Raw genomic sequence first — 27,370 nt, 5'->3', positions numbered from 1 at the left:
TCCACGCTGTTACCGCGGTGAAAAGAGAGGATTTCATCCACTTCACACAGCTACATTCCTCCTGTATATCAACGAAAAATAAATGAGTATTTAGACATTTACATTCAGGTCTAATTATTGACGTGAAAGATTAAATGATTAGACTACAAAAACATTTGACTAACAAACTTTGATTCAATTTTCCCGACCAGAACCTAATAATTTAAAATAACTGAATATACATAGTGATTATTACACAATTTATTAACATTGAACGAATTCAGCATATGGAAATAAATCTATTTTATACACACTAAACAAATGGTTCTATATCTCGCCAAATAAGGGTTCTTTGGCTTGTAACCATAGCATCACTTATTTTGTGCTATATAGAACCCTTTTTTGAAGGTTCTTTAAAGAACCATGCTCTAGAAAACGGTTCTAAATGGAACCTTTAAGATGCTATAAATAACTTATTCCAAAAGGTTCTATAAAGGTTCTATAAAGAAACATTAATAAAAGGTTCTATAAGGGCTGCGCTATGGTTACCACCCTTTGTGGGTGCTATATAGAACACTTTTGAAGGTTCTTTATGGAACTTTTATGGAGAATGTTTTTTTAAAGAGCATTCCTCAATCTTTAAGGTTCTTTGTAGATCCTTTTGAAGAACCATACAGGGTTTTATTCTTCTGGTTAGTCAGATTATTTTGTTAAAATTTGATAGGCGTTAAAATGTTGTAAAATGTTGTAAAATGGAGGGGGAGGGGGTGTAAAATAAATGCAGAAGTACAATAGCTAAGAATGGATTAAATGTCTCCTGTTATTCTTTGTTCTTCACAAACAAAGGCTTTAATCAACATGCCTGATAAAAGGGATTTATAATTCTTCAGATCATTTGCAAGACAGTCTGTTCCAGCAGCTTTCTCACCAGACTACTGGTGGCAGACTACAGGTAGCAGACTACTGGTAGCAGACTACTGGTGGCAGACTACTGGTAGTAGACTACTGGTGGCAGACTACTGGTGGCAGACTACTGGTGGTAGACTACTGGTGGTAGACTACTGGTAGCAGACTACTGGTGGCAGACTACTGGTGGCAGACTACTGGTAGCAGACTACTGGTGGCAGACTACTGGTGGCAGACTACTGGTGGCAGACTACTGGTGGCAGACTACTGTAGACTACTGGTGTCAGACTACTGGTGGCAGACTACTGGTGGCAGACTACTGGTGGTAGACTCTTGAGACAACAGTTGCACCTCTACTTCATCCCAAATAGCTCCCTATTATCTCTATAAAGTGGCTTGCGAAAGTATTCACCCCCTTGGCATTGTTCCTATTTTGTTGCCGTACAACCTGGAATTAAAATGGATTTGGGGGGGGGGGGTTGTATAATTTGATTTAAACAACATGCCTACCACTTTGAAGATGCAAAATATGTTTTCTTGTGAAACAAACAAGAAATAAGACAAAAAAATAGAAAACTTGAGCGTGCATTACTATTCACCTCCCCAAAGTCAATACTTTGTAGAACCACATTTTGCTGCAATTACAGCTGCAAGTCTCTTGGGGTATGTTTCTATAAGCTTGGCACATCTAGCTACTTGGATGTTTGCCCATTCTTCAAGGCAAAACTGCTCCAGCTCCTTCAAGTTGGATGGATTCTGTTGGTGTACAGAAATCTTTAAGTCATACCACCGATTCTCAATTGGATTAAGGTCTAGGCTTTGACTAGGCCATTCCAATACATTTAAATGTTTCCCCTTAAACCACTCGAGTGTTGCTTTAGCAGTATGCTTAGGGTCATTGTCCTGCTGGAAGGTGAACCTCTGTCCCAATCTCTGGAAGACTGAAACAGATTTCCCTCAAGAATTTCCCTGTATTTACTGCCATCCATCATTCCTTAAATCCTGACCAGTTTCCCAGTCCCTGCCGATGAAAAACCTACCCACACTTCACTGTGGGGATGGTGTTCTAGGGGTGATGAGAGGTGTTGGGTTTGCGCCAGACATAGCGTTTTCCTTGAAGCCAAAAAGCTTAATTTTAGTCTCATCTGACCAGAGTACCTTCTTCCATATGTTTGGGGAGTCTCCCACATGCCATTTGGCGAACACCGAACGTGTTTGCGTATCTATTTTTTTAAGCAATGGCTTTTTACTTGCCACTCTTCCGTAAAGCCCAGCTCTGTGGAGTATAAGGCTTAAAGTGGTCCTATGGACAGATACTCCAATCGCCGCTGTGGAGCTTTGCAGCTCCTTCAGGGTTATCTTTGGTGTCTTTGTTGCCTTTCTGATTGATGCCCTCCTTGCCTGGTCCGTGAGTTTTGATGGGCGGGCCTCTTTTGGCAGGTTTGTTGTGGTACCATATTCTTTCCATTTTTTAATAATGGATTTAATGGTGCTCCGTGGGATGTTCAAAGTTTCAGTTATTTTTTTTATAACCCAACCGTGATCTGTACTTCTCCACAACTCTGTCCCTGACCTGTTTGGAGAACTCCTTGGTCTTCATGATGCCGCTTGCTTGGTGTTGCCCCTTTCTTAGTGGTGTTACAGACTCTGAGGCCTTTCAGAACAGGTGTCTATATACTGGGATCATGTGACAGATCATGTGACCCTTAGATTGCACACATGTGGACTATATTTAACTAATGATGTGACTTCTGAAGGTAATTGGTTGCACCAGATCATATTTAGGGGCTACATATCATACACTTTTCTGTATTTTTGTTTGTTTTTGAAACAAGTCCTTTTTTAAAATTTCACTTCACCAATTTGGACTATTTTGTGTATGTCCATGACATGAAATCCAAACAAAAATCCATTTAAATTACAGGTTGTAATGCAACAAAATAGGAAAAACACCAAAGCGGATGAAACCTTTCGACAAGAGACCTATGTGGGTCCTGATCAACAGTAGTGTACTATATAGTGTTACGTTATTGGGGGGGGTCAGTGTTGGGACATAAAACACACTATCCAGTATACACTTCCACACTCCAACCCCCAGCAGCATTTTTTTGAAGCAGCCCAAGTGTTGAGCCTGGTTGATGAACACATCAGGTTGATGAACACATCAGGTTGATGAACACATCAGGTTGATGAACACATCAGGTGTTGCTAGTTCGGATGATTGTCCTTCTGTAGCTCAGCCGGTAGAGCATGGCGCTTGTAACGCCAGGGTAGTGGGTTCGATTCCCGGGACCACCCATACGTAGAATGTATGCACACATGACTGTAAGTCGCTTTGGATAAAAGCGTCAGCTAAATGGCATATATATTTAATATTTTATATTTATGGTCAGTCAGTGTCCCAGCTGGACAGTCGTGAGGCTGCTGGTTGGTTTGGTGGCCACGTTTTTTTTTAAATGTTTATTTTTGTCACCATCTGAACAACTAATAATCCGCTTGGAATGGCCCGACCAAGAGGTCCAGACTGACCCGTTTCCTTGGGCACGGTTCATTCAGGATACAGACCATGTAACTAGGCCTAGGAGCCCTAGACAAAGAGAGTTCAACAATATCCGTAGGTTAGTTACGGGTTTGGAAACTCTAATCGAATAGGGTGTCACTTCACGGTGTCACTTCACGGTGTCACTTCACGGTGTCACTTCACGGTGTCACTTCACACGCAGACCGACAGATCAGAGACTTAGGCAGAGAGATGATTGCTGTTTGTCCATGTTGAGTGATGATTAGTTTTAGTACACTAGAATAAGAATGATCTACAGGCAGACAGACAGAGAGGGCTGTTTTATCTGTCCAGAGCTGGTGGGTTTTGGGGCAGCAGTATGTTTGACCTGTCCAGAGCTGGTGGTTTGTGGGGGCAGCAGTATGTTTGACCTGTCCAGAGCTGGTGGTTCGTGGGGACAGCAGTATGTCTGACCTGTCCAGAGCTGGTGGTTCGTGGGGACAGCAGTATGTTTGACCTGTCCAGAGCTGGTGGTTTGTGGGGACAGCAGTATGTTTGACCTGTCCAGAGCTGGTGGCTTGTGGGGACAGCAGTATGTTTGACCTGTCCAGAGCTGGTGGTTTGTGGGGACAGCAGTATGTTTGACCTGTCCAGAGCTGGTGGTTTGTGGGGACAGCAGTATGTTTGACCTGTCCAGAGCTGGTGGTTTGTGGGGACAGCAGTATGTTTGACCTGTCCAGAGCTGGTGGTTTGTGGGGACAGCAGTATGTTTGACCTGTCCAGAGCTGGTGGTTCGTGGGGACAGCAGTATGTTTGACCTGTCCGGAGCTGGTGGTTTGTGGGGACAGCAGTATGTTTGACCTGTCCGGAGCTGGTGGTTTGTGGGGACAGCAGTATGTTTGACCTGTCCAGAGCTGGTGGTTTGTGGGGACAGCAGTATGTTTGACCTGTCCGGAGCTGGTGGTTTGTGGGGACAGCAGTATGTCTGGCAGCCTTGGTTGGTTTGTGGGGACAGCAGTATGTTTGACCTGTCCAGAGCTGGTGGTTTGTGGGGACAGCAGTATGTTTGACCTGTCCAGAGCTGGTGGTTTGTGGGGACAGCAGTATGTCTGGCAGCCTTGGTTGGTTTGTGGGGACAGCAGTATGTCTGGCAGACTTGGTTGTTTTGTGGGGACAGCAGTATGTCTGGCAGCCTTGGTTGTTTTGTGGGGACAGCAGTATGTCTGGCAGCCTTGGTTGTTTTGTGGGGACAGCAGTATGTCTGGCAGTTGTTGTGTTAGTCTGAGTCGTCACTGCTCGGGGACATGAGGTCCTCTAGGGGGAGGTGATGGTGGTCCTCCTGCTGCAGGGGGCTCAGAGCTGTATCCTCAGACTGTGGAGAAAGCGGGGGAGGAGAGAAAGAGGTGAAAGAAACAGGAGGAGAAGTTTAAACGAATAGGAGACAATATTAAAAGTGGGGGGAGGGAGACGAGACAAAGGTACTGAGTGCAGACAGACAGACAGACAGACAGACAGACAGACAGACAGACAGACAGACAGACAGACAGACAGACAGACAGACAGACAGACAGACAGACAGACAGACAGACAGACAGACACATTCAAACACTTTTCCAAATACTGCTGACTGATACATTTGTAATGGGGCTGTAAGACATGTGTTTACATAACATGCTACTGTACTTACTAACATACTAACATATAGTATACATTATAGATAATTAGGCAATAAAGTCAGAGGGGGTGGTGGTATATTGCCAATATACCACGGCTAAGGGCTGTTCTTAGTACTGTGGTATATTGGTCTTAAACCACAAACCCCCAAGGTGCCTTATTGCTGTTATAAACTGGTTACCAACGTAATTAGAGCAGTAAAAATAAATATTTTGTCATACCCCGCGGTATACGGTCTGATATACCACGGCTGTCAGCCAATCAGCATTCACTGCTCGAACCACCCAGTTTATAATATAATATATATCATGCATTGTGTAACCTCACACCTCACTTACCAGTGTCCATCTCTTCTACCTCCATACTGCTGCATGGTGGGTTGAAGAGACACAAAACACACCATCACTTCTCTAACCAATAAGAAACCGTTGCACGCACACACGTACACACACATGCACACACACATGCACACACACACACACACACACACACACACACACACACACACACACACACACACACACACACACACACACACACACACACACACACACACACACACACACACACACACACACACACACACACAGCAATGCTGGACTTTGAGAAACGGCGTAGTGTCCTCCATTGAAACAGTTCCTTCACTAGGAGAGAGTTGATCAGACTGAATGGCAGGTGCTTTTGAGTGTTTTTGTTACACTCATTAGTAAATGTAATGAACACAAATAAAGACTTAAAGTTTAAAAGTTAAATGCACTAAACCAACGTCCACATTCTCTCCAAGTCTGGGTCCGACTGCGAAACTTCAGCTGAATTCTAAAAGCCATGAGAACATCCCGTTTTAGATCAGGTTGAATTATTCAAACTTCCATAATACATTAAGGAGCCTGGCCAACGTTTTCATCTCTGTCGAACTGCAGATTTAACTTGAGAGAAAAAAAAAATCAAAAATCCATCTTATGACGCATAGTGTGTAACAAGAATTAGATGCTGACTAGAACGAGGTGTCCTCCATCGCTGTTAAGTTGAAATATCAAAACAAACAGTCAGCCACTAACTACTCATTCACAAGTTATTGGGTGTGTATCCTGAGGTACCCCCTGTTCCGTGTGTGTGTGTGTGTGTGTGTGTGTGTGTGTGTGTGTGTGTGTGTGTGTGTGTGTGTGTGTGTGTGTGTGTGTGTGTGTGTGTGTGTGTGTGTGTGTGTGTGTGTGTGTGTTCATCCTGGTTATACATGTAAGTTACATTTTGTGATTTTTGAGAGTATCTTCGTTTTTTTATGATTCATCTTTTAGGAGTTGTAGATTGACAGACAGATATTTAACCATCATGTTAAATGAACGGACAGTGAACATAAGACAGGGGACTAACTATATTCGTGTGTCTGACGAGGAGGAGCAGTAGGAGGGTCACTGTGCAGTGTGGTATGTGTCCATCATGTATTTTAATGAATACGAAAATAGAAAAAAAACAAGAGAATCAAAATGAAAACCGAAAACTGTCCCGAACGGTGCAAACACTGAAACGGAAACATAATCACCCACGAAACACAGGTGAGAAAAGGCTACCTACAACTAACGACACCTGCCTCTGATTGAGAACCATACCAGGCCAAACACAAAAACACCACATAGAAAAAGGAACATAGACAACCCACCCAACTCACACCCTGACCATACTAAAACAAAGACATAACAAAAGAACTAAGGTCAGTGGCTAGCTTGCTGTTGCTAGCTAATTTGTTCTATTTAGCTAGCTTGCTGTTGCTAGCTAATTTGTTCTATTTAGCTAGCTTGCTGTTGCTAGCTAATTTGTTCTATTTAGCTAGCTTGCTAAATAGGGATATAAACATCGGGTTGTTATTTTACCTGAAATGCACAAGGTCCTCTACTCTGACAACTAATCCACAGATAAAAGGGTAAACCGAGATAGTTTCTAGTCATCTCTCCTCCTTCAAGCTTCTTCGTCTGTGGACTTTATATGGCGGTTGGCAACCAACTCTAAGGTGCATTAGCACCACCAACTGGACTGGAGTGTGCACCTCAGTTAATCTTTCAATCACCCAAGTGGGTATATACTCCTAAACACCAATGAGGAGACGGCACGTGGGTATATGCTCCTAAACACCAATGAGGAGACTGCACGTGGGTATATGCTCCTAAACACCAATGAGGAGACGGCACGTGGGTATGTGCTCCTAAACACCAATGAGGAGATGGCACGTGGGTATATGCTCCTAAACACCAATGAGGAGACGGGAGAGGCGGGACTTGCTGCAAGGCTACGCAGACGCTCCTTGACACCGCGGGGAAAGTTTGGATGATGAATAACATGTATATGTACATTTATTTTGCAGTGCTCTCGCACGTAACCCAAGCAGTGTGGTCAGCATGTTAGAGTGACATTGACACGGACCATACCCTACAGTAAATGTATCTTTTAATCTGCTTTCGTGACCAATTCATGACATACCAATCAACTTCTAAACCAACTCCCATCTGTACTGTAATCTTCTAGCAGTCTGTAAAGGGTTCTGGATCAATCTGGGCCCAAAATAAAAGGAAAACCCACAAACAGAAAGAAGGAAAGAAGAAAAGAAAGAACACGGCCCTGCCTCTGTTACCCACGAGGCATTGTGATTGATTGTAGTCTTTAATAGCATCTATAGCGGTTCAATCGAGAAAGAGAGGAAAATCACACAGCCTTCAGCTACTTAGATTTGTGAACCGTGTGTGTGTGTGTGTGTGTGTGTGTGTGTGTGTGTGTGTGTGTGTGTGTGTGTGTGTGTGTGTGTGTGTGTGTGTGTGTGTGTGTGTGTGTGTGTGTGTGTGTGTGTGTGTGTGTGTGTGTGTGTGTGTGTGTGTGTGTGTGTGTGTGTGTGTGTGTGTGTGTGTGTGTGTTCATCCTGGTTATACATGTAAGTTACATTTTGTGATTTTTGAGAGTATCTTCGTTTTTTTATGATTCATTTTTAGGATTTGTAGATTAACAGACAGATATTTAACCATCATGTTAAATGAACGGACAGTGAACAGAAGACAGGGGACTAACTATATTCGTGTGTCTGACGAGGAGGAGCAGTAGGAGGGTCACTGTGCAGCGTGGTATGTGTCCATCATGTATTTTAATGAATACGAAAATAGAAAAAAAACAAGAGAATCAAAATGAAAACCGAAAACTGTCCCGAACGGTGCAAACACTGAAACGGAAACATAATCACCCACGAAACACAGGTGAGAAAAGGCTACCTACAACTAACGACACCTGCCTCTGATTGAGAACCATACCAGGCCAAACACAAAAACACCACATAGAAAAAGGAACATAGACAACCCACCCAACTCACACCCTGACCATACTAAAACAAAGACATAACAAAAGAACTAAGGTCAGTGGCTAGCTTGCTGTTGCTAGCTAATTTGTTCTATTTAGCTAGCTTGCTGTTGCTAGCTAATTTGTTCTATTTAGCTAGCTTGCTGTTGCTAGCTAATTTGTTCTATTTAGCTAGCTTGCTAAATAGGGATATAAACATCGGGTTGTTATTTTACCTGAAATGCACAAGGTCCTCTACTCTGACAACTAATCCACAGATAAAAGGGTAAACCGAGATAGTTTCTAGTCATCTCTCCTCCTTCAAGCTTCTTCGTCTGTGGACTTTATATGGCGGTTGGCAACCAACTCTAAGGTGCATTAGCACCACCAACTGGACTGGAGTGTGCACCTCAGTTAATCTTTCAATCACCCAAGTGGGTATATACTCCTAAACACCAATGAGGAGACGGCACGTGGGTATATGCTCCTAAACACCAATGAGGAGACGGCTCCACACCTTGGCACGGGTATATGCTCCTAAACACCAATGAGGAGACGGCACGTGGTATATGCTCCTAAACACCAATGAGGAGATGGCACGTGGGTATATGCTCCTAAACACCAATGAGGAGACGGGAGAGGCGGGACTTGCTGCAAGGCTACGCAGACGCTCCTTGACACCGCGGGGAAAGTTTGGATGATGAATAACATGTATATGTACATTTATTTTGCAGTGCTCTCGCACGTAACCCAAGCAGTGTGGTCAGCATGTTAGAGTGACATTGACACGGACCATACCCTACAGTAAATGTATCTTTTAATCTGCTTTCGTGACCAATTCATGACATACCAATCAACTTCTAAACCAACTCCCATCTGTACTGTAATCTTCTAGCAGTCTGTAAAGGGTTCTGGATCAATCTGGGCCCAAAATAAAAGGAAAACCCACAAACAGAAAGAAGGAAAGAAGAAAAGAAAGAACACGGCCATGCCTCTGTTTACCCACGAGGCATTGTGATTGATTGTAGTCTTTAATAGCATCTATAGCGGTTCAATCGAGAAAGAGAGGAAAATCACACAGCCTTCAGCTACTTAGATTTGTGAACCGTGTGTGTGTGTGTGTGTGTGTGTGTGTGTGTGTGTGTGTGTGTGTGTGTGTGTGTGTGTGTGTGTGTGTGTGTGTGTGTGTGTGTGTGTGTGTGTGTGTGTGTGTGTGTGTGTGTGTGTGTGTGTGTGTGTGTGTGTGTGTGTGTGTGTGTGTGTGTGTGTGTGTGTGTGTGTGTGTGTGTGTGTGTGTGTGTGTGTGTGTGTGTGTGTGTGTGTGTGTGTGTGTGTGTGTGTGTGTGTGTGTGTGTGTGTGTGTGTGTGTGTGTGTGTGTGTGTGTGTGCATGCGGTCGTGTGTGTGTGCATGCATGAGTATGTGCGTGAGAAAGTGTGTGAATATGAGAGAGATGACAAGTACTTCTAATCAAACACTATTTGGGATTCAGACTCAGTCCTTCTGATATGAGTGAATGCTATCAGTTATATTCCATCAGTCTAAGGAAAGATGATTCATATTTCCAACCTGTCTGCATCTCAAATGGAACCCTATTCCCTATGGGCCAACCTGGGCAAAAGAAGTGCACTATATAGGGAATAGGAGGCCATTTGGGACAATGCATATGTAATGCAAAAGGCACTTGATAAAGACTGTCAGGCAGTAACGACCAGGGTTCTCCCCAGGAAATGTTAACAAGGTGCTGATGAGTCAGTCGAGGGGGAGGCTCGGATTGGGGCTGAGCTGTACCCCCCTTTGGACTCAGAGATTTTGTGCATTTTTTAACACTTATAATTGCCATTTCCTGCAATCTAACTCAACCTCGAGCCCAAACTCAATCTGGAGCACAAACTCAATCTGGAGCCCAAACTCAATCTGGAGCCCAAACTCAATCTGGAGCACAAACTCAATCTGGAGCCCAAACTCAACCTAGAGTCCAAACTCAATCTGGAGCCCAAACTCAACCTAGAGCCCAAACTCAACATAGAGCCCAAACTCAACCTAGAGCCCAAACTCAATCTGGAGCCCAAACTCGATTGGAGCCCTAAATCCATCTGAAGTCCTAAACCAGTAAAAATGCAAGCAGTAAATTAATTTGAGAGCGGAGATTTTTGTTCGCCTGAAGAAATACTTACTACATGTCAAGACTCTTGAAATTACTGCACTCTCTCAAATATGCCACTTCCCATACTGATGTCTTTTCTCCAGCCCACACCAATTTTCCAGTTTGCTCTCCAGTTCATGCCCAACCCACCTCGTGGAGAACTATCCTCCTATAGGTCCACTTCATCCCTTACCATGCTGTTCAATACTGAGCCATGCTGACCGACAAGTGGCGTAGATTGGTACAGGGCAATATCGCGGTAAGGGAGCGATGCTGAGTCTCCCGATTTTTCAACAGAAAAATGTTAAAAGTTGTCCGTGTGTATAGAGCTCTGTGTTTTTTTCCTCACTCCTGTTTCGTAAAAAGCTGAGGGACGGGGCTGGAGAAATTAATAGACAGATCTATGGATGCGAAGACTGACCATTGTGCCTCCTACAAACCCATCGGTGAAGACGACCCAAGGTTCCTCACCTCAGACCTCTAATAGGATTTGAGAAGGATGCGAGTAGAGAGGAAGTAAGGAGTTGAGCAGAGATGAATTGGGACAGAGTTCATATCATTGTTTTAGGTGGAATCGGATGTTGAATGATACATTTGTTATCTGTTTGTACTTATTTCTTTGTTCTACTTGTCCTCTTTCTACAGATGGTTCTGGCTTGATGATACCATCTGATGAGACTCCTGTTTCTACAGATGGTTCTGGCTTGATGATAACATCTGATGAGACTCCTCTTTCCACAGATGGTTCTGGCTTGATGATAACATCTGATGAGACTCCTGTTTCTACAGATGGTACTGGCTTGATGATACCATCTGATGAGACGCCTCTTTCTACAGATGGTTCTGGCTTGATGATAACATCTGATGAGTCTCCTCTTTCTACAGATGGTACTGGCTTGATGATACCATCTGATGAGACTCCTCTTTCTACAGATGGTTCTGGCTTGATGATAACATCTGATGAGACTCCTCTTTCTACAGATGGTTCTGGCTTGATGATACCATCTGATGAGACTCCTCTTTCTACAGATGGTTCTGGCTTGATGATAACATCTGATGAGACTCCTGTTTCTACAGATGGTTCTGGCTTGAATAACATCTGATGAGACTCCTGTTTCTACAGATGGTTCTGGCTTGATAATAACATCTGATGAGACTCCTCTTTCTACAGATGGTTCTGGCTTGATGATACCATCTGATGAGACTCCTCTTTCTACAGATGGTTCTGGCTTGATGATACCATCTGATGAGACTCCTCTTTCTACAGATGGTTCTGGCTTGATGATACCATCTGATGAGACTCCTCTTTCTACAGATGGTTCTGGCTTGATGATACCATCTGATGAGACTCCTCTTTCTACAGATGGTTCTGGCTTGATGATAACATCTGATGAGACTCCTCTTTCTACAGATGGTTCTGGCATGATGATACCATCTGATGAGACTCCTCTTTCCACAGATGGCTCCGGCTTGCCTCAGTGTAATGTTTGGTGGATAAATGGTGTTGTTTTGCCTTCAGTGTAATGTTTGGTGAATAAATGGTGTTGTTTTGCCTTCAGTGTAATGTTTGGTGAATAAATGGTGTCGTTTTGCCTTCAGTGTAATGTTTGGTGAATAAATGGTGTCGTTTTGCCTTCAGTGTAATGTTTGGTGAATAAATTGTGTTGTTTTGCCTTCAGTGTAATGTTTGGTGAATTAATGGTGTTGTTTTGCCTTCAGTGTAATGTTTGGTAAATAAATGGTGTTGTTTTGCCTTCAGTGTAATGTTTGGTGGATAAATGGTGTTGTTTTGCCTTCAGTGTAATGTTTGGTGGATAAATGGTGTTGTTTTGCCTTCAGTGTAATGTTTGGTGAATAAATGGTGTTGTTTTGTCCTCAGTGTAATGTTTGGTGAATAAATGGTGTCGTTTTGCCTTCAGTGTAATGTTTGGTGAATAAATGGTGTTGTTTTGCCTTCAGTGTAATGTGTGGTGAATAAATGGTGTTGTTTTGCCTTCAGTGTAATGTTTGGTGAATAAATGGTGTTGTTTTGCCTTCAGTGTAATGTTTGGTGAATAAATGGTGTCGTTTTGCCTTCAGTGTAATGTTTGGTGAATAAATGGTGTCGTTTTGCCTTCAGTGTAATGTTTGGTGAATAAATTGTGTTGTTTTGCCTTCAGTGTAATGTTTGGTGAATTAATGGTGTTGTTTTGCCTTCAGTGTAATGTTTGGTGAATAAATGGTGTTGTTTTGCCTTCAGTGTAATGTGTGGTGAATAAATGGTGTTGTTTTGTCCTCAGTGTAATGTTTGGTGGATAAATGGTGTTGTTTTGCCTTCAGTGTAATGTTTGGTGAATTAATGGTGTTGTTTTGCCTTCAGTGTAATGTTTGGTGAATAAATGGTGTTGTTTTGCCTTCAGTGTAATGTGTGGTGAATAAATGGTGTTGTTTTGTCCTCAGTGTAATGTTTGGTGGATAAATGGTGTTGTTTTGCCTTCAGTGTAATGTTTGGTGGATAAATGGTGTTGTTTTGTCCTCAGTGTAATGTTTGGTGGATAAATGGTGTTGTTTTGCCTTCAGTGTAATGTTTGGTGGATAAATGGTGTTGTTTTGCCTTCAGTGTAATGTTTGGTGAATAAATGGTGTTGTTTTGCCTTCAGTGTAATGTTTGGTGGATAAATGGTGTTGTTTTGCCTTCAGTGTAATGTTTGGTGGATAAATGGTGTTGTTTTGCCTTCAGTGTAATGTTTGGTGGATAAATGGTGTTGTTTTGCCTTCAGTGTAATGTTTGGTGGATAAATGGTGTTGTTTTGCCTTCAGTGTAATGTTTGGTGGATAAATGGTGTTGTTTTGCCTTCAGTCCTCCTTTGAATGCTGATTCAGTTCTAAATGACCATCATCACCTCCTCCATCAATGCAACGGATTGTCTGGTCTGCTGAGAGGATCATTGGCTGCCACCTGCCCTCCATCAAGGTCCAGCAAGAACCCAGGGCAAGGAAGCGTGCAGGAAAAATCATCACTTCCAAAGACTCCCCTCTGGCAAATGGTTCAGGTCAATCACGACCAAAACCTCCCACCACCTGAACAGTTTCTTCCCCCACGCCGTGGCCCCCACCAACCGTCCACCTGGTCCTCTCATCCACAGACTAGGCACCCTGCACTATTCATCCACAGACTAGGCACCCTGCACTATTCATCCACAGACTAGGCGCCCTGCACTATTCATCCACAGACTAGGCGTCCTGCACTATTCATCCACAGACTAGGCGCCCTGCACTATTCATCCACAGACTAGGCACCATGCACTATTCATCCACAGACTAGGCACCATGCACTATTCATCCACACTCTAGGCGCCCTGCACTATTCATCCACAGACTAGGCACTCTGCACTATTCATCCACAGACTAGGCGCCCTGCACTATTCATCCACAGACTAGGCGTCCTGCACTATTCATCCACAGACTAGGCGTCCTGCACTATTCATCCACAGACTAGGCACCATGCACTATTCATCCACACTCTAGGCACCCTGCACTATTCATCCACAGACTAGGCACCATGCACTATTCATCCACAGACTAGGCACCATGCACTATTCATCCACAGACTAGGCACCCTGCACTATTCATCCACAGACTAGGCACCCTGCACTATTCATCCACAGACTAGGCACCATGCACTATTCATCCACAGACTAGGCACCCTGCACTATTCATTCACAGACTAGGCACCATGCACTATTCATCCACAGACTAGGCACCATGCACTATTCATCCACAGACTAGGCGTCCTGCACTATTCATCCACAGACTAGGCGCCCTGCACTATTCATCCACAGACTAGGCACCCTGCACTATTCATCCACAGACTAGGCACCATGCACTATTCATCCACACTCTAGGCGCCCTGCACTATTCATCCACACTCTAGGCGCCCTGCACTATTCATCCACAGACTAGGCACCCTGCACTATTCATCCACAGACTAGGCACCCTGCACTATTCATCCACAGACTAGGCACCCTGCACTATTCATCCACAGACTAGGCACCCTGCACTATTCATCCACAGACTAGGCACCCTGCACTATTCATCCACAGACTAGGTGCCCTGCACTATTCATCCACAGACTAGGCGCCCTGCACTATTCATCCACAGACTAGACTACCTGCTCTAACCACTAACCACTAGGCTACCTGTGTGTCTCTTCACAGTCCCTGTTGTTCCATAAGGTGTATTTTTATCTGTTTTTAAAATCTGATTCTACTGCTGCATCAGTTACCTGATGTGGAATAGAGTTCCATGTAGTCATGGCTCTATGTAGTACTGTGGAATAGAGTTCCATGTAGTCATGGCTCTATGTAGTACTGTGGAATAGAGTTCCATGTAGTCATGGCTCTATGTAGTACTGTGGAATAGAGTTCCATGTAGTCATGGCTCTATGTAGTACTGTGGAATAGAGTTCCATGTAGCCATGGCTCTATGTAGTACTGTGGAATAGAGTTCCATGTAGTCATGGCTCTATGTAGTACTGTGGAATAGAGTTCCATGTAGTCATGGCTCTATGTAGTACTGTTCGCCTCCCATAGACTGTTCTGGACTTGGGGACTGTGAAGAGACCACTGGTGGCATGTCTTGTGGGATACGCATCGGTTCATTCAGCTTGTCAACACTTCTTATTCCGTCCCTATGGCTTCCACTAGTTGTGAACAGTCTTTAGACATTGTTTCAGGCTTTTATTCTGAAAAATGAGGGAGAATGACCACATTGAGTTGAAACCCTGGGATGTTTCCTGCACGCGACCTTTCTTGTTTTTCTTTTATATTGAAGACGTTATTGTCCTGTTTAAATATTATTGATTATTTAGGCTAAGAACAACCTGAGGATTAATTATAAACATCGTTTGACATGTTTCTACGAACTTTACGCATACTATTTGGAATTTTCGTCTGCCTGTTGTGACCGCAATTGAGCCATTGGATTACTGAACAAAATGCGCCAACAAAATTGAGGTTTTGGATATAAAGAGGGACTTTATCGAACAAAACAAACATTTATTGTGTAACTGGGAGTCTCGTGAGTGCAACCATACGAAGATCATCAAATGTAAGTGATTCATTTTATTGCTATTTCTGACTTTCGTGACTTATCTAATCTACTTGGCTGGTAACTGTATGTAATGTTTTGTGTGCTGAGCGCTGTCCTCAGATAATCGCATGGTTTGCTTTCATCGTAAAGCCTTTTTGAAATCTGACAGGGCGGCTGGATTAACAAGAAGTTAAGCTTTATTTTGATGTATTACACTTTCATGAAAGTTAAATATTTATAGTAGCAGCAGACTGTGATCAAAAGCCACACTGAAGTCTAACAAAACAGTCCCCACAATCTGTCATCAGTTTCTCTCAGCCAATCATCAGTCAGTTGTGTAAGTGCTGTGCTTGTTGAGTGTCCTTCCCTATAAGCTGAAAGTGTATTGTACATTTTCTTTGCGTAAAATAGCATTGTATCTGGTCAAACACCATTTCTTCCAATACTTTACTACGGGTTGGTAACAGACTGATTGGTCGGCTATTTGAGCCAGTAATGGGGGCTTTACTATTCCTGGGTAGCGGAATGACTTAGGCTGATTGTCTGGTCAGCTGATTGTCTGGTCAGCTGATTGTCTGGTCAGCTGATTGTCCGGTCAGCTTTGTCCGGTCAGCTGATTGTCCGGTCTGCTGATTGTCCGGTCAGCTGATTGTCCGGTCAGCTGATTATCCGGTCAGCTGATTGTCCGGTCAGCTGATTGTCCGGTCAGCTGATTGTCCGGTCAGCTGATTGTCCAGTCAGCTGATTGTCCGGTCAGCTGATTGTCCGGTCAGCTGATTGTCCGGTCAGCTGATTGTCCGGTCAGCTGATTGTCCGGTCAGCTGATTGTCCGGTCAGCTGATTGTCCGGTCAGCTGATTGTCCAGTCAGCTGATTGTCCGGTCAGCTGATTGTCCGGTCAGCTGATTGTCCGGTCAGCTGATTGTCCAGTCAGCTGATTGTCCGGTCAGCTGATTGTCCGGTCAGCTGATTGTCCAGTCAGCTGATTGTCCGGTCAGCTGATTGTCCAGTCAGCTGATTGTCCGGTCAGCTGATTGTCCAGTCAGCTGATTGTCCAGTCAGCTGATTGTCCGTTCTGCTGAGAGGATCATTGGCTGCCACCTGCATATATTCAGCCTCGTTATAATTTCGTTAGCTCTGAATTCATTATATTATTGCTGACTGCTTTAAGATGCAGTGTATTTGACCTTTACTAGTACAACAAAGCTTATTTAAAGAAACGTTTTAAAGAGCCGATTGGCAGGTGTTTTTCTGTTGCTCATTCGAAAAAAACGAGATTTCAGTCTTGGAGGTGTGTATCCTGTGATTTAGTGATTATCGTCCCTCATGAGACGCTGTAGATTCGGGAATCCTCTTTCACTTCCTCAAACAGAATGAATCTAAGATCCAACTTAAGAAGTCTGTCATTCATTTTGACGTTGGAGCTCACTGAATCAATATGCCTTCCAAAAGAGAATTCAGAATCCGTCCTCAGACCAAGATATTTAAAACAATCAATGATTGAAAGCATTGTTCCATCACCTGCATGAATTTAGAAATGACCATCGGCGGACTTAATTCGATTTAAAAACAAATTATTTGCTAGAAACCATTTTTGTAAAGTGTTGAAATCATATGGGGGAGTTGCTTGTATCTGCACAATATTTTTAACCTGATGTACAAAAGCACCGTACCATCAGTGTATAAGTGAACAGGTGTATTCTGACAAATTAGAGGCAATAGATTTATGAATACAGAGAAAAGAAAGGGGGGGTAATACTGAGCCTTGAGGTACACCTCTATTGAAGTCCAAGAAGTTGTGTTTTCTGTCCTTCTATGCAAACACGTTGTTTTCTATTGCTAAAATGCATGGAACCGGTTTAGGAGTCTGTTAGCGAAACCACTGTTTCGTTGTTTTCCTACGAAGACGGAATGACGAACTAAATCAAAATGCTTTTGATAACTCAATGAGGATGGCCGCAGTTAGTTTGCCTTGGTCAGATGAAGGATTTATGTTCGTTAGTTTCACAATGCTGTTGAGGTAGAATGGTTGGATCTGAAGCCCGTTCGAAAGGGAATGTATTCATTTCTCAAAGACTATTTGCTGTTGAACAGATTAATTATATAATTCTAATTATCTTAGCGGATCGATGTGACCTTGAGTATAGAAATTAGATATACAATATAATGTAAAACATAATGTAAATATTACCTTGAGAATGCATCATCGAGGCCATCCTCCACATCCTGTGAATAGAAACAGTACCAGGAATAGAAACAGTACCAGGAATAGAAACAGTACCTATATTAGAAACAGTACCAGGAATAGAAACAGTACCAGGAATAGAAACAGTACCAGGAATAGAAACAGTACCAGGAATAGAAACAGTACCAGGAATAGAAACAGTACCTATGTTAGAAACAGTACCAGGAATAGAAACAGTACCTATGTTAGAAACAGTACCAGGAATAGAAACAGTACCTATATTAGAAACAGTACCAGGAATAGAAACATTACCTATGTTAGAAACAGTACCAGGAATAGAAACAGTACCAGGAATAGAAACAGTACCAGGAATGGAAACAGTGCCTATATTAGAAACAGTACCAGGAATAGAAACAGTACCAGGAATAGAAACAGTACCTATGTTAGAAACAGTACCAGGAATAGAAACAGTACCAGGAATAGAAACAGTACCAGGAATAGAAACAGTACCTATATTAGAAACAGTACCAGGAATAGAAACAGTACCTATGTTAGAAACAGTACCAGGAATAGAAACAGTGCCTATGTTAGAAACAGTACCAGGAATAGAAACAGTACCAGGAATAGAAACAGTACCAGGAATAGAAACAGTACCAGGAATAGAAACAGTACCAGGAATATAAACAGTACCAGGAATAGAAACAGTACCAAGACAACTCCATGAGACTGTACTGCAGTATGCATCAATGCACAGGCAATATAACCGACAGACTAGAGAACCAGTATCTATTGCATACACCTCCTCAGTGTATCAGCAACAATTTGTCATTACCTTCAATATAGCTTCAATTAAATCCTGAAGTGATGCTTTCTTGCTTAGGTGAATTAGCAAGAGTTGCATAGCAGTATACTCAGCTCAGACAGTTTTCAATATCAATATTTAACATCAATATTTGTTTGTCAATATTATTCTACTGGTTTGTGGCACTGACAAATTGTGCATCTTTTTTTATGGGTTTACCAAGATCCCAATCAGTAGAGAAAAAATAAGACACGTATCAGATGAGGTGGATCGAGTATTTAACCAATAAGAGCCGACTTAATCTATGGTAGCATTCACAGGGAAACGCTGCCATCTAGCGGTAAGTATATGCCAACACGGCTGTTTTTTTGTGTGTTTTTTAAAAAACTTTATTTAACAAGGCAAGACAGTTAAAAAAAACAAATGGTTATTTACAATAATGGCCTACACTGGCCAAGACTCCCAAACACGGCCAGATACATGTTTGGACCAATTAGAATCAAGGGGTAGGCAGGGGTGTAAAGTACTGAAGTAAAAATACTTTAAACTACTTAAGTAGTTGTTTTTAAAAATCTGTACTTTACTTTACAATTTACCTGCAGCACTCCAGGAACAGGAGTAGAATATACACCTTACAGGTGAATGACCTCCAGGTAGAATATACACCTTACAGGTGAATGACCTCCAGGTAGAATATACACCTTACAGGTGAATGACCTCCAGGTAGAATATAAACCTTACAGGTGAATGACCTCCAGGTAGAATATACACCTTACAGGTGAATGACCTCCAGGTAGAATATACACCTTACAGGTGAATGACCTCCAGGTAGAATATAAACCTTACAGGTGAATGACCTCCAGGTAGAATATAAACCTTACAGGTGAATGACCTCCAGGTAGAATATACACCTTACAGGTGAATGACCTCCAGGTAGAATATACACCTTACAGGTGAATGACCTCCAGGTAGAATATACACCTTACAGGTGAATGACCTCCAGGTAGAATATACACCTTACAGGTGAATGACCTCCAGGTAGAATATACACCTTACAGGTGAATGACCTCCAGGTAGAATATACACCTTACAGGTGAATGACCTCCAGGTAGAATATACACCTTACAGGTGAATGACCTCCAGGTAGAATATACACCTTACAGGTGAATGACCTCCAGGTAGAATATACACCTTACAGGTGAATGACCTCCAGGTAGAATATAAACCTTACAGGTGAATGACCTCCAGGAACAGGGGTAGAATATACACCTTACAGGTGAATGACCTCCAGGTAGAATATAAACCTTACAGGTGAATGACCTCCAGGTAGAATATACACCTTACAGGTGAATGACCTCCAGGTAGAATATAAACCTTACAGGTGAATGACCTCCAGGTAGAATATACACCTTACAGGTGAATGACCTCCAGGTAGAATATACACCTTACAGGTGAATGACCTCCAGGTAGAATATACACCTTACAGGTGAATGACCTCCAGGAACAGGGGTAGAATATACACCTTACAGGTGAATGACCTCCAGGTAGAATATACACCTTACAGGTGAATGACCTCCAGGTAGAATATACACCTTACAGGTGAATGACCTCCAGGTAGAATATAAACCTTACAGGTGAATGACCTCCAGGTAGAATATACACCTTACAGGTGAATGACCTCCAGGTAGAATATACACCTTACAGGTGAATGACCTCCAGGTAGAATATACACCTTACAGGTGAATGACCTCCAGGTAGAATATACACCTTACAGGTGAATGACCTCCAGGTAGAATATACACCTTACAGGTGAATGACCTCCAGGTAGAATATAAACCTTACAGGTGAATGACCTCCAGGTAGAATATAAACCTTACAGGTGAATGACCTCCAGGTAGAATATAAACCTTACAGGTGAATGACCTCCAGGTAGAATATAAACCTTACAGGTGAATGACCTCCAGGTAGAATATACACCTTACAGGTGAATGACCTCCAGGTAGAATATAAACCTTACAGGTGAATGACCTCCAGGTAGAATATAAACCTTACAGGTGAATGACCTCCAGGTAGAATATACACCTTACAGGTGAATGACCTCCAGGTAGAATATAAACCTTACAGGTGAATGACCTCCAGGTAGAATATACACCTTACAGGTGAATGACCTCCAGGTAGAATATACACCTTACAGGTGAATGACCTCCAGGTAGAATATACACCTTACAGGTGAATGACCTCCAGGTAGAATATACACCTTACAGGTGAATGACCTCCAGGTAGAATATACACCTTACAGGTGAATGACCTCCAGGTAGAATATACACCTTACAGGTGAATGACCTCCAGGTAGAATATACACCTTACAGGTGAATGACCTCCAGGAACAGGGGTAGAATATACACCTTACAGGTGAATGACCTCCAGGTAGAATATACACCTTACAGGTGAATGACCTCCAGGTAGAATATAAACCTTACAGGTGAATGACCTCCAGGTAGAATATACACCTTACAGGTGAATGACCTCCAGGAACAGGGGTAGAATATACACCTTACAGGTGAATGACCTCCAGGTAGAATATACACCTTACAGGTGAATGACCTCCAGGTAGAATATAAACCTTACAGGTGAATGACCTCCAGGTAGAATATACACCTTACAGGTGAATGACCTCCAGGTAGAATATACACCTTACAGGTGAATGACCTCCAGGTAGAATATAAACCTTACAGGTGAATGACCTCCAGGTAGAATATACACCTTACAGGTGAATGACCTCCAGGAACAGGGGTAGAATATACACCTTACAGGTGAATGACCTCCAGGTAGAATATACACCTTACAGGTGAATGACCTCCAGGTAGAATATAAACCTTACAGGTGAATGACCTCCAGGAACAGGGGTAGAATATACACCTTACAGGTGAATGACCTCCAGGTAGAATATACACCTTACAGGTGAATGACCTCCAGGTAGAATATACACCTTACAGGTGAATGACCTCCAGGTAGAATATACACCTTACAGGTGAATGACCTCCAGGTAGAATATACACCTTACAGGTGAATGACCTCCAGGAACAGGGGTAGAATATACACCTTACAGGTGAATGACCTCCAGGTAGAATATACACCTTACAGGTGAATGACCTCCAGGTAGAATATACACCTTACAGGTGAATGACCTCCAGGTAGAATATACACCTTACAGGTGAATGACCTCCAGGTAGAATATAAACCTTACAGGTGAATGACCACCAGGTAGAATATACACCTTACAGGTGAATGACCTCCAGGTAGAATATAAACCTTACAGGTGAATGACCTCCAGGTAGAATATACACCTTACAGGTGAATGACCTCCAGGTAGAATATACACCTTACAGGTGAATGACCTCCAGGTAGAATATAAACCTTACAGGTGAATGACCTCCAGGTAGAATATAAACCTTACAGGTGAATGACCTCCAGGAACAGGGGTAGAATATAAACCTTACAGGTGAATGACCTCCAGGTAGAATATACACCTTACAGGTGAATGACCTCCAGGTAGAATATAAACCTTACAGGTGAATGACCTCCAGGTAGAATATACACCTTACAGGTGAATGACCTCCAGGTAGAATATACACCTTACAGGTGAATGACCTCCAGGTAGAATATAAACCTTACAGGTGAATGACCTCCAGGTAGAATATACACCTTACAGGTGAATGACCTCCAGGTAGAATATAAACCTTACAGGTGAATGACCTCCAGGAACAGGGGTAGAATATAAACCTTACAGGTGAATGACCTCCAGGTAGAATATACACCTTACAGGTGAATGACCTCCAGGTAGAATATAAACCTTACAGGTGAATGACCTCCAGGTAGAATATACACCTTACAGGTGAATGACCTCCAGGTAGAATATAAACCTTACAGGTGAATGACCTCCAGGTAGAATATACACCTTACAGGTGAATGACCTCCAGGTAGAATATACACCTTACAGGTGAATGACCTCCAGGTAGAATATAAACCTTACAGGTGAATGACCTCCAGGTAGAATATACACCTTACAGGTGAATGACCTCCAGGTAGAATATACACCTTACAGGTGAATGACCTCCAGGTAGAATATACACCTTACAGGTGAATGACCTCCAGGTAGAATATAAACCTTACAGGTGAATGACCTCCAGGTAGAATATACACCTTACAGGTGAATGACCTCCAGGTAGAATATACACCTTACAGGTGAATGACCTCCAGGAGAATATACACCTTACAGGTGAATGACCTCCAGGTAGAATATAAACCTTACAGGTGAATGACCTCCAGGTAGAATATACACCTTACAGGTGAATGACCTCCAGGTAGAATATACACCTTACAGGTGAATGACCTCCAGGTAGAATATAAACCTTACAGGTGAATGACCTCCAGGTAGAATATACACCTTACAGGTGAATGACCTCCAGGTAGAATATAAACCTTACAGGTGAATGACCTCCAGGAACAGGGGTAGAATATAAACCTTACAGGTGAATGACCTCCAGGTAGAATATACACCTTACAGGTGAATGACCTCCAGGTAGAATATAAACCTTACAGGTGAATGACCTCCAGGTAGAATATACACCTTACAGGTGAATGACCTCCAGGTAGAATATACACCTTACAGGTGAATGACCTCCAGGTAGAATATAAACCTTACAGGTGAATGACCTCCAGGTAGAATATACACCTTACAGGTGAATGACCTCCAGGTAGAATATACACCTTACAGGTGAATGACCTCCAGGTAGAATATACACCTTACAGGTGAATGACCTCCAGGTAGAATATAAACCTTACAGGTGAATGACCTCCAGGTAGAATATAAACCTTACAGGTGAATGACCTCCAGGTAGAATATACACCTTACAGGTGAATGACCTCCAGGTAGAATATAAACCTTACAGGTGAATGACCTCCAGGTAGAATATACACCTTACAGGTGAATGACCTCCAGGTAGAATATAAACCTTACAGGTGAATGACCTCCAGGTAGAATATACACCTTACAGGTGAATGACCTCCAGGTAGAATATAAACCTTACAGGTGAATGACCTCGAGGTAGAATATACACCTTACAGGTGAATGACCTCCAGGTAGAATATACACCTTACAGGTGAATGACCTCCAGGTAGAATATAAACCTTACAGGTGAATGACCTCCAGGTAGAATATACACCTTACAGGTGAATGACCTCCAGGTAGAATATACACCTTACAGGTGAATGACCTCCAGGTAGAATATACACCTTACAGGTGAATGACCTCCAGGTAGAATATAAACCTTACAGGTGAATGACCTCCAGGTAGAATATACACCTTACAGGTGAATGACCTCCAGGTAGAATATAAACCTTACAGGTGAATGACCTCCAGGTAGAATATACACCTTACAGGTGAATGACCTCCAGGTAGAATATAAACCTTACAGGTGAATGACCTCGAGGTAGAATATACACCTTACAGGTGAATGACCTCCAGGTAGAATATAAACCTTACAGGTGAATGACCTCCAGGTAGAATATAAACCTTACAGGTGAATGACCTCCAGGTAGAATATACACCTTACAGGTGAATGACCTCCAGGTAGAATATACACCTTACAGGTGAATGACCTCCAGGTAGAATATACACCTTACAGGTGAATGACCTCCAGGTAGAATATACACCTTACAGGTGAATGACCTCCAGGTAGAATATACACCTTACAGGTGAATGACCTCCAGGTAGAATATACACCTTACAGGTGAATGACCTCCAGGTAGAATATACACCTTACAGGTGAATGACCTCCAGGTAGAATATACACCTTACAGGTGAATGACCTCCAGGTAGAATATAAACCTTACAGGTGAATGACCTCCAGGTAGAATATACACCTTACAGGTGAATGACCTCCAGGTAGAATATAAACCTTACAGGTGAATGACCTCCAGGTAGAATATACACCTTACAGGTGAATGACCTCCAGGTAGAATATAAACCTTACAGGTGAATGACCTCCAGGTAGAATATACACCTTACAGGTGAATGACCTCCAGGAACAGGGGTAGAATATACACCTTACAGGTGAATGACCTCCAGGTAGAATATACACCTTACAGGTGAATGACCTCCAGGTAGAATATAAACCTTACAGGTGAATGACCTCCAGGTAGAATATACACCTTACAGGTGAATGACCTCGAGGTAGAATATAAACCTTACAGGTGAATGACCTCCAGGTAGAATATACACCTTACAGGTGAATGACCTCCAGGTAGAATATAAACCTTACAGGTGAATGACCTCCAGGTAGAATATAAACCTTACAGGTGAATGACCTCCAGGTAGAATATACACCTTACAGGTGAATGACCTCGAGGTAGAATATACACCTTACAGGTGAATGACCTCCAGGTAGAATATAAACCTTACAGGTGAATGACCTCCAGGTAGAATATACACCTTACAGGTGAATGACCTCCAGGTAGAATATAAACCTTACAGGTGAATGACCTCCAGGTAGAATATACACCTTACAGGTGAATGACCTCCAGGTAGAATATACACCTTACAGGTGAATGACCTCCAGGTAGAATATACACCTTACAGGTGAATGACCTCCAGGTAGAATATACACCTTACAGGTGAATGACCTCCAGGTAGAATATACACCTTACAGGTGAATGACCTCCAGGAACAGGGGTAGAATATACACCTTACAGGTGAATGACCTCCAGGTAGAATATAAACCTTACAGGTGAATGACCTCCAGGAACAGGGGTAGAATATACACCTTACAGGTGAATGACCTCCAGGTAGAATATACACCTTACAGGTGAATGACCTCCAGGTAGAATATAAACCTTACAGGTGAATGACCTCCAGGTAGAATATACACCTTACAGGTGAATGACCTCCAGGTAGAATATACACCTTACAGGTGAATGACCTCCAGGTAGAATATAAACCTTACAGGTGAATGACCTCCAGGTAGAATATAAACCTTACAGGTGAATGACCTCCAGGTAGAATATAAACCTTACAGGTGAATGACCTCCAGGTAGAATATACACCTTACAGGTGAATAACCTCCAGGTAGAATATACACCTTACAGGTGAATGACCTCCAGGTAGAATATAAACCTTACAGGTGAATGACCTCCAGGTAGAATATAAACCTTACAGGTGAATGACCTCCAGGTAGAATATACACCTTACAGGTGAATGACCTCCAGGTAGAATATAAACCTTACAGGTGAATGACCTCCAGGTAGAATATACACCTTACAGGTGAATGACCTCCAGGTAGAATATACACCTTACAGGTGAATGACCTCCAGGTAGAATATACACCTTACAGGTGAATGACCTCCAGGTAGAATATACACCTTACAGGTGAATGACCTCGAGGTAGAATATACACCTTACAGGTGAATGACCTCCAGGTAGAATATACACCTTACAGGTGAATGACCTCCAGGTAGAATATACACCTTACAGGTGAATGACCTCCAGGTAGAATATACACCTTACAGGTGAATGACCTCCAGGTAGAATATACACCTTACAGGTGAATGACCTCCAGGTAGAATATAAACCTTACAGGTGAATGACCTCCAGGTAGAATATAAACCTTACAGGTGAATGACCTCCAGGTAGAATATACACCTTACAGGTGAATGACCTCCAGGTAGAATATACACCTTACAGGTGAATGACCTCCAGGTAGAATATACACCTTACAGGTGAATAACCTCCAGGTAGAATATACACCTTACAGGTGAATGACCTCCAGGTAGAATATAAACCTTACAGGTGAATGACCTCCAGGTAGAATATAAACCTTACAGGTGAATGACCTCCAGGTAGAATATACACCTTACAGGTGAATGACCTCCAGGTAGAATATAAACCTTACAGGTGAATGACCTCCAGGTAGAATATACACCTTACAGGTGAATGACCTCCAGGTAGAATATACACCTTACAGGTGAATGACCTCCAGGTAGAATATACACCTTACAGGTGAATGACCTCCAGGTAGAATATACACCTTACAGGTGAATGACCTCCAGGTAGAATATACACCTTACAGGTGAATGACCTCCAGGTAGAATATACACCTTACAGGTGAATGACCTCCAGGTAGAATATACACCTTACAGGTGAATGACCTCCAGGTAGAATATACACCTTACAGGTGAATGACCTCGAGGTAGAATATACACCTTACAGGTGAATGACCTCCAGGTAGAATATAAACCTTACAGGTGAATGACCTCCAGGTAGAATATAAACCTTACAGGTGAATGACCTCCAGGTAGAATATACACCTTACAGGTGAATGACCTCCAGGTAGAATATACACCTTACAGGTGAATGACCTCCAGGTAGAATATACACCTTACAGGTGAATGACCTCCAGGTAGAATATACACCTTACAGGTGAATGACCTCCAGGTAGAATATACACCTTACAGGTGAATGACCTCCAGGTAGAATATAAACCTTACAGGTGAATGACCTCCAGGAACAGGGGTAGAATATACACCTTACAGGTGAATGACCTCCAGGTAGAATATAAACCTTACAGGTGAATGACCTCCAGGAACAGGGGTAGAATATACACCTTACAGGTGAATGACCTCCAGGTAGAATATACACCTTACAGGTGAATGACCTCCAGGAACAGGGGTAGAATATACACCTTACAGGTGAATGACCTCCAGGTAGAATATACACCTTACAGGTGAATGACCTCCAGGTA

At 42.7% G+C, this 27,370-nt stretch overlaps 1 protein-coding gene across 1 annotated transcript in view; it reads right to left on the bottom strand.

Annotated features, from left to right (window-relative positions):
* Positions 1 to 225: 225 nt before the first annotated feature.
* Positions 226 to 27,370, bottom strand: part of LOC127909081 (low density lipoprotein receptor adapter protein 1-like) — a 47,314-nt gene continuing 20,169 nt past the window's right edge. Inside the window, exons 6-9 of the mRNA XM_052468984.1 lie at positions 17,777 to 17,811; positions 5,398 to 5,426; positions 4,290 to 4,757; positions 226 to 4,203 (exon numbers count right to left, since the gene is read on the bottom strand). Coding sequence (XP_052324944.1) covers positions 4,753 to 4,757; positions 5,398 to 5,426; positions 17,777 to 17,811 — 69 coding nt within the window. The 3' untranslated portion in view covers positions 226 to 4,203; positions 4,290 to 4,752. The remainder of the gene's footprint in view (positions 4,204 to 4,289; positions 4,758 to 5,397; positions 5,427 to 17,776; positions 17,812 to 27,370) is intronic.

Source organism: Oncorhynchus keta, chromosome 19 (assembly GCF_023373465.1).
Source record: "Oncorhynchus keta strain PuntledgeMale-10-30-2019 chromosome 19, Oket_V2, whole genome shotgun sequence".
NCBI lineage: Eukaryota > Metazoa > Chordata > Actinopteri > Salmoniformes > Salmonidae > Oncorhynchus > Oncorhynchus keta.
This window is presented reverse-complemented; position numbering and strand designations above follow the sequence as displayed.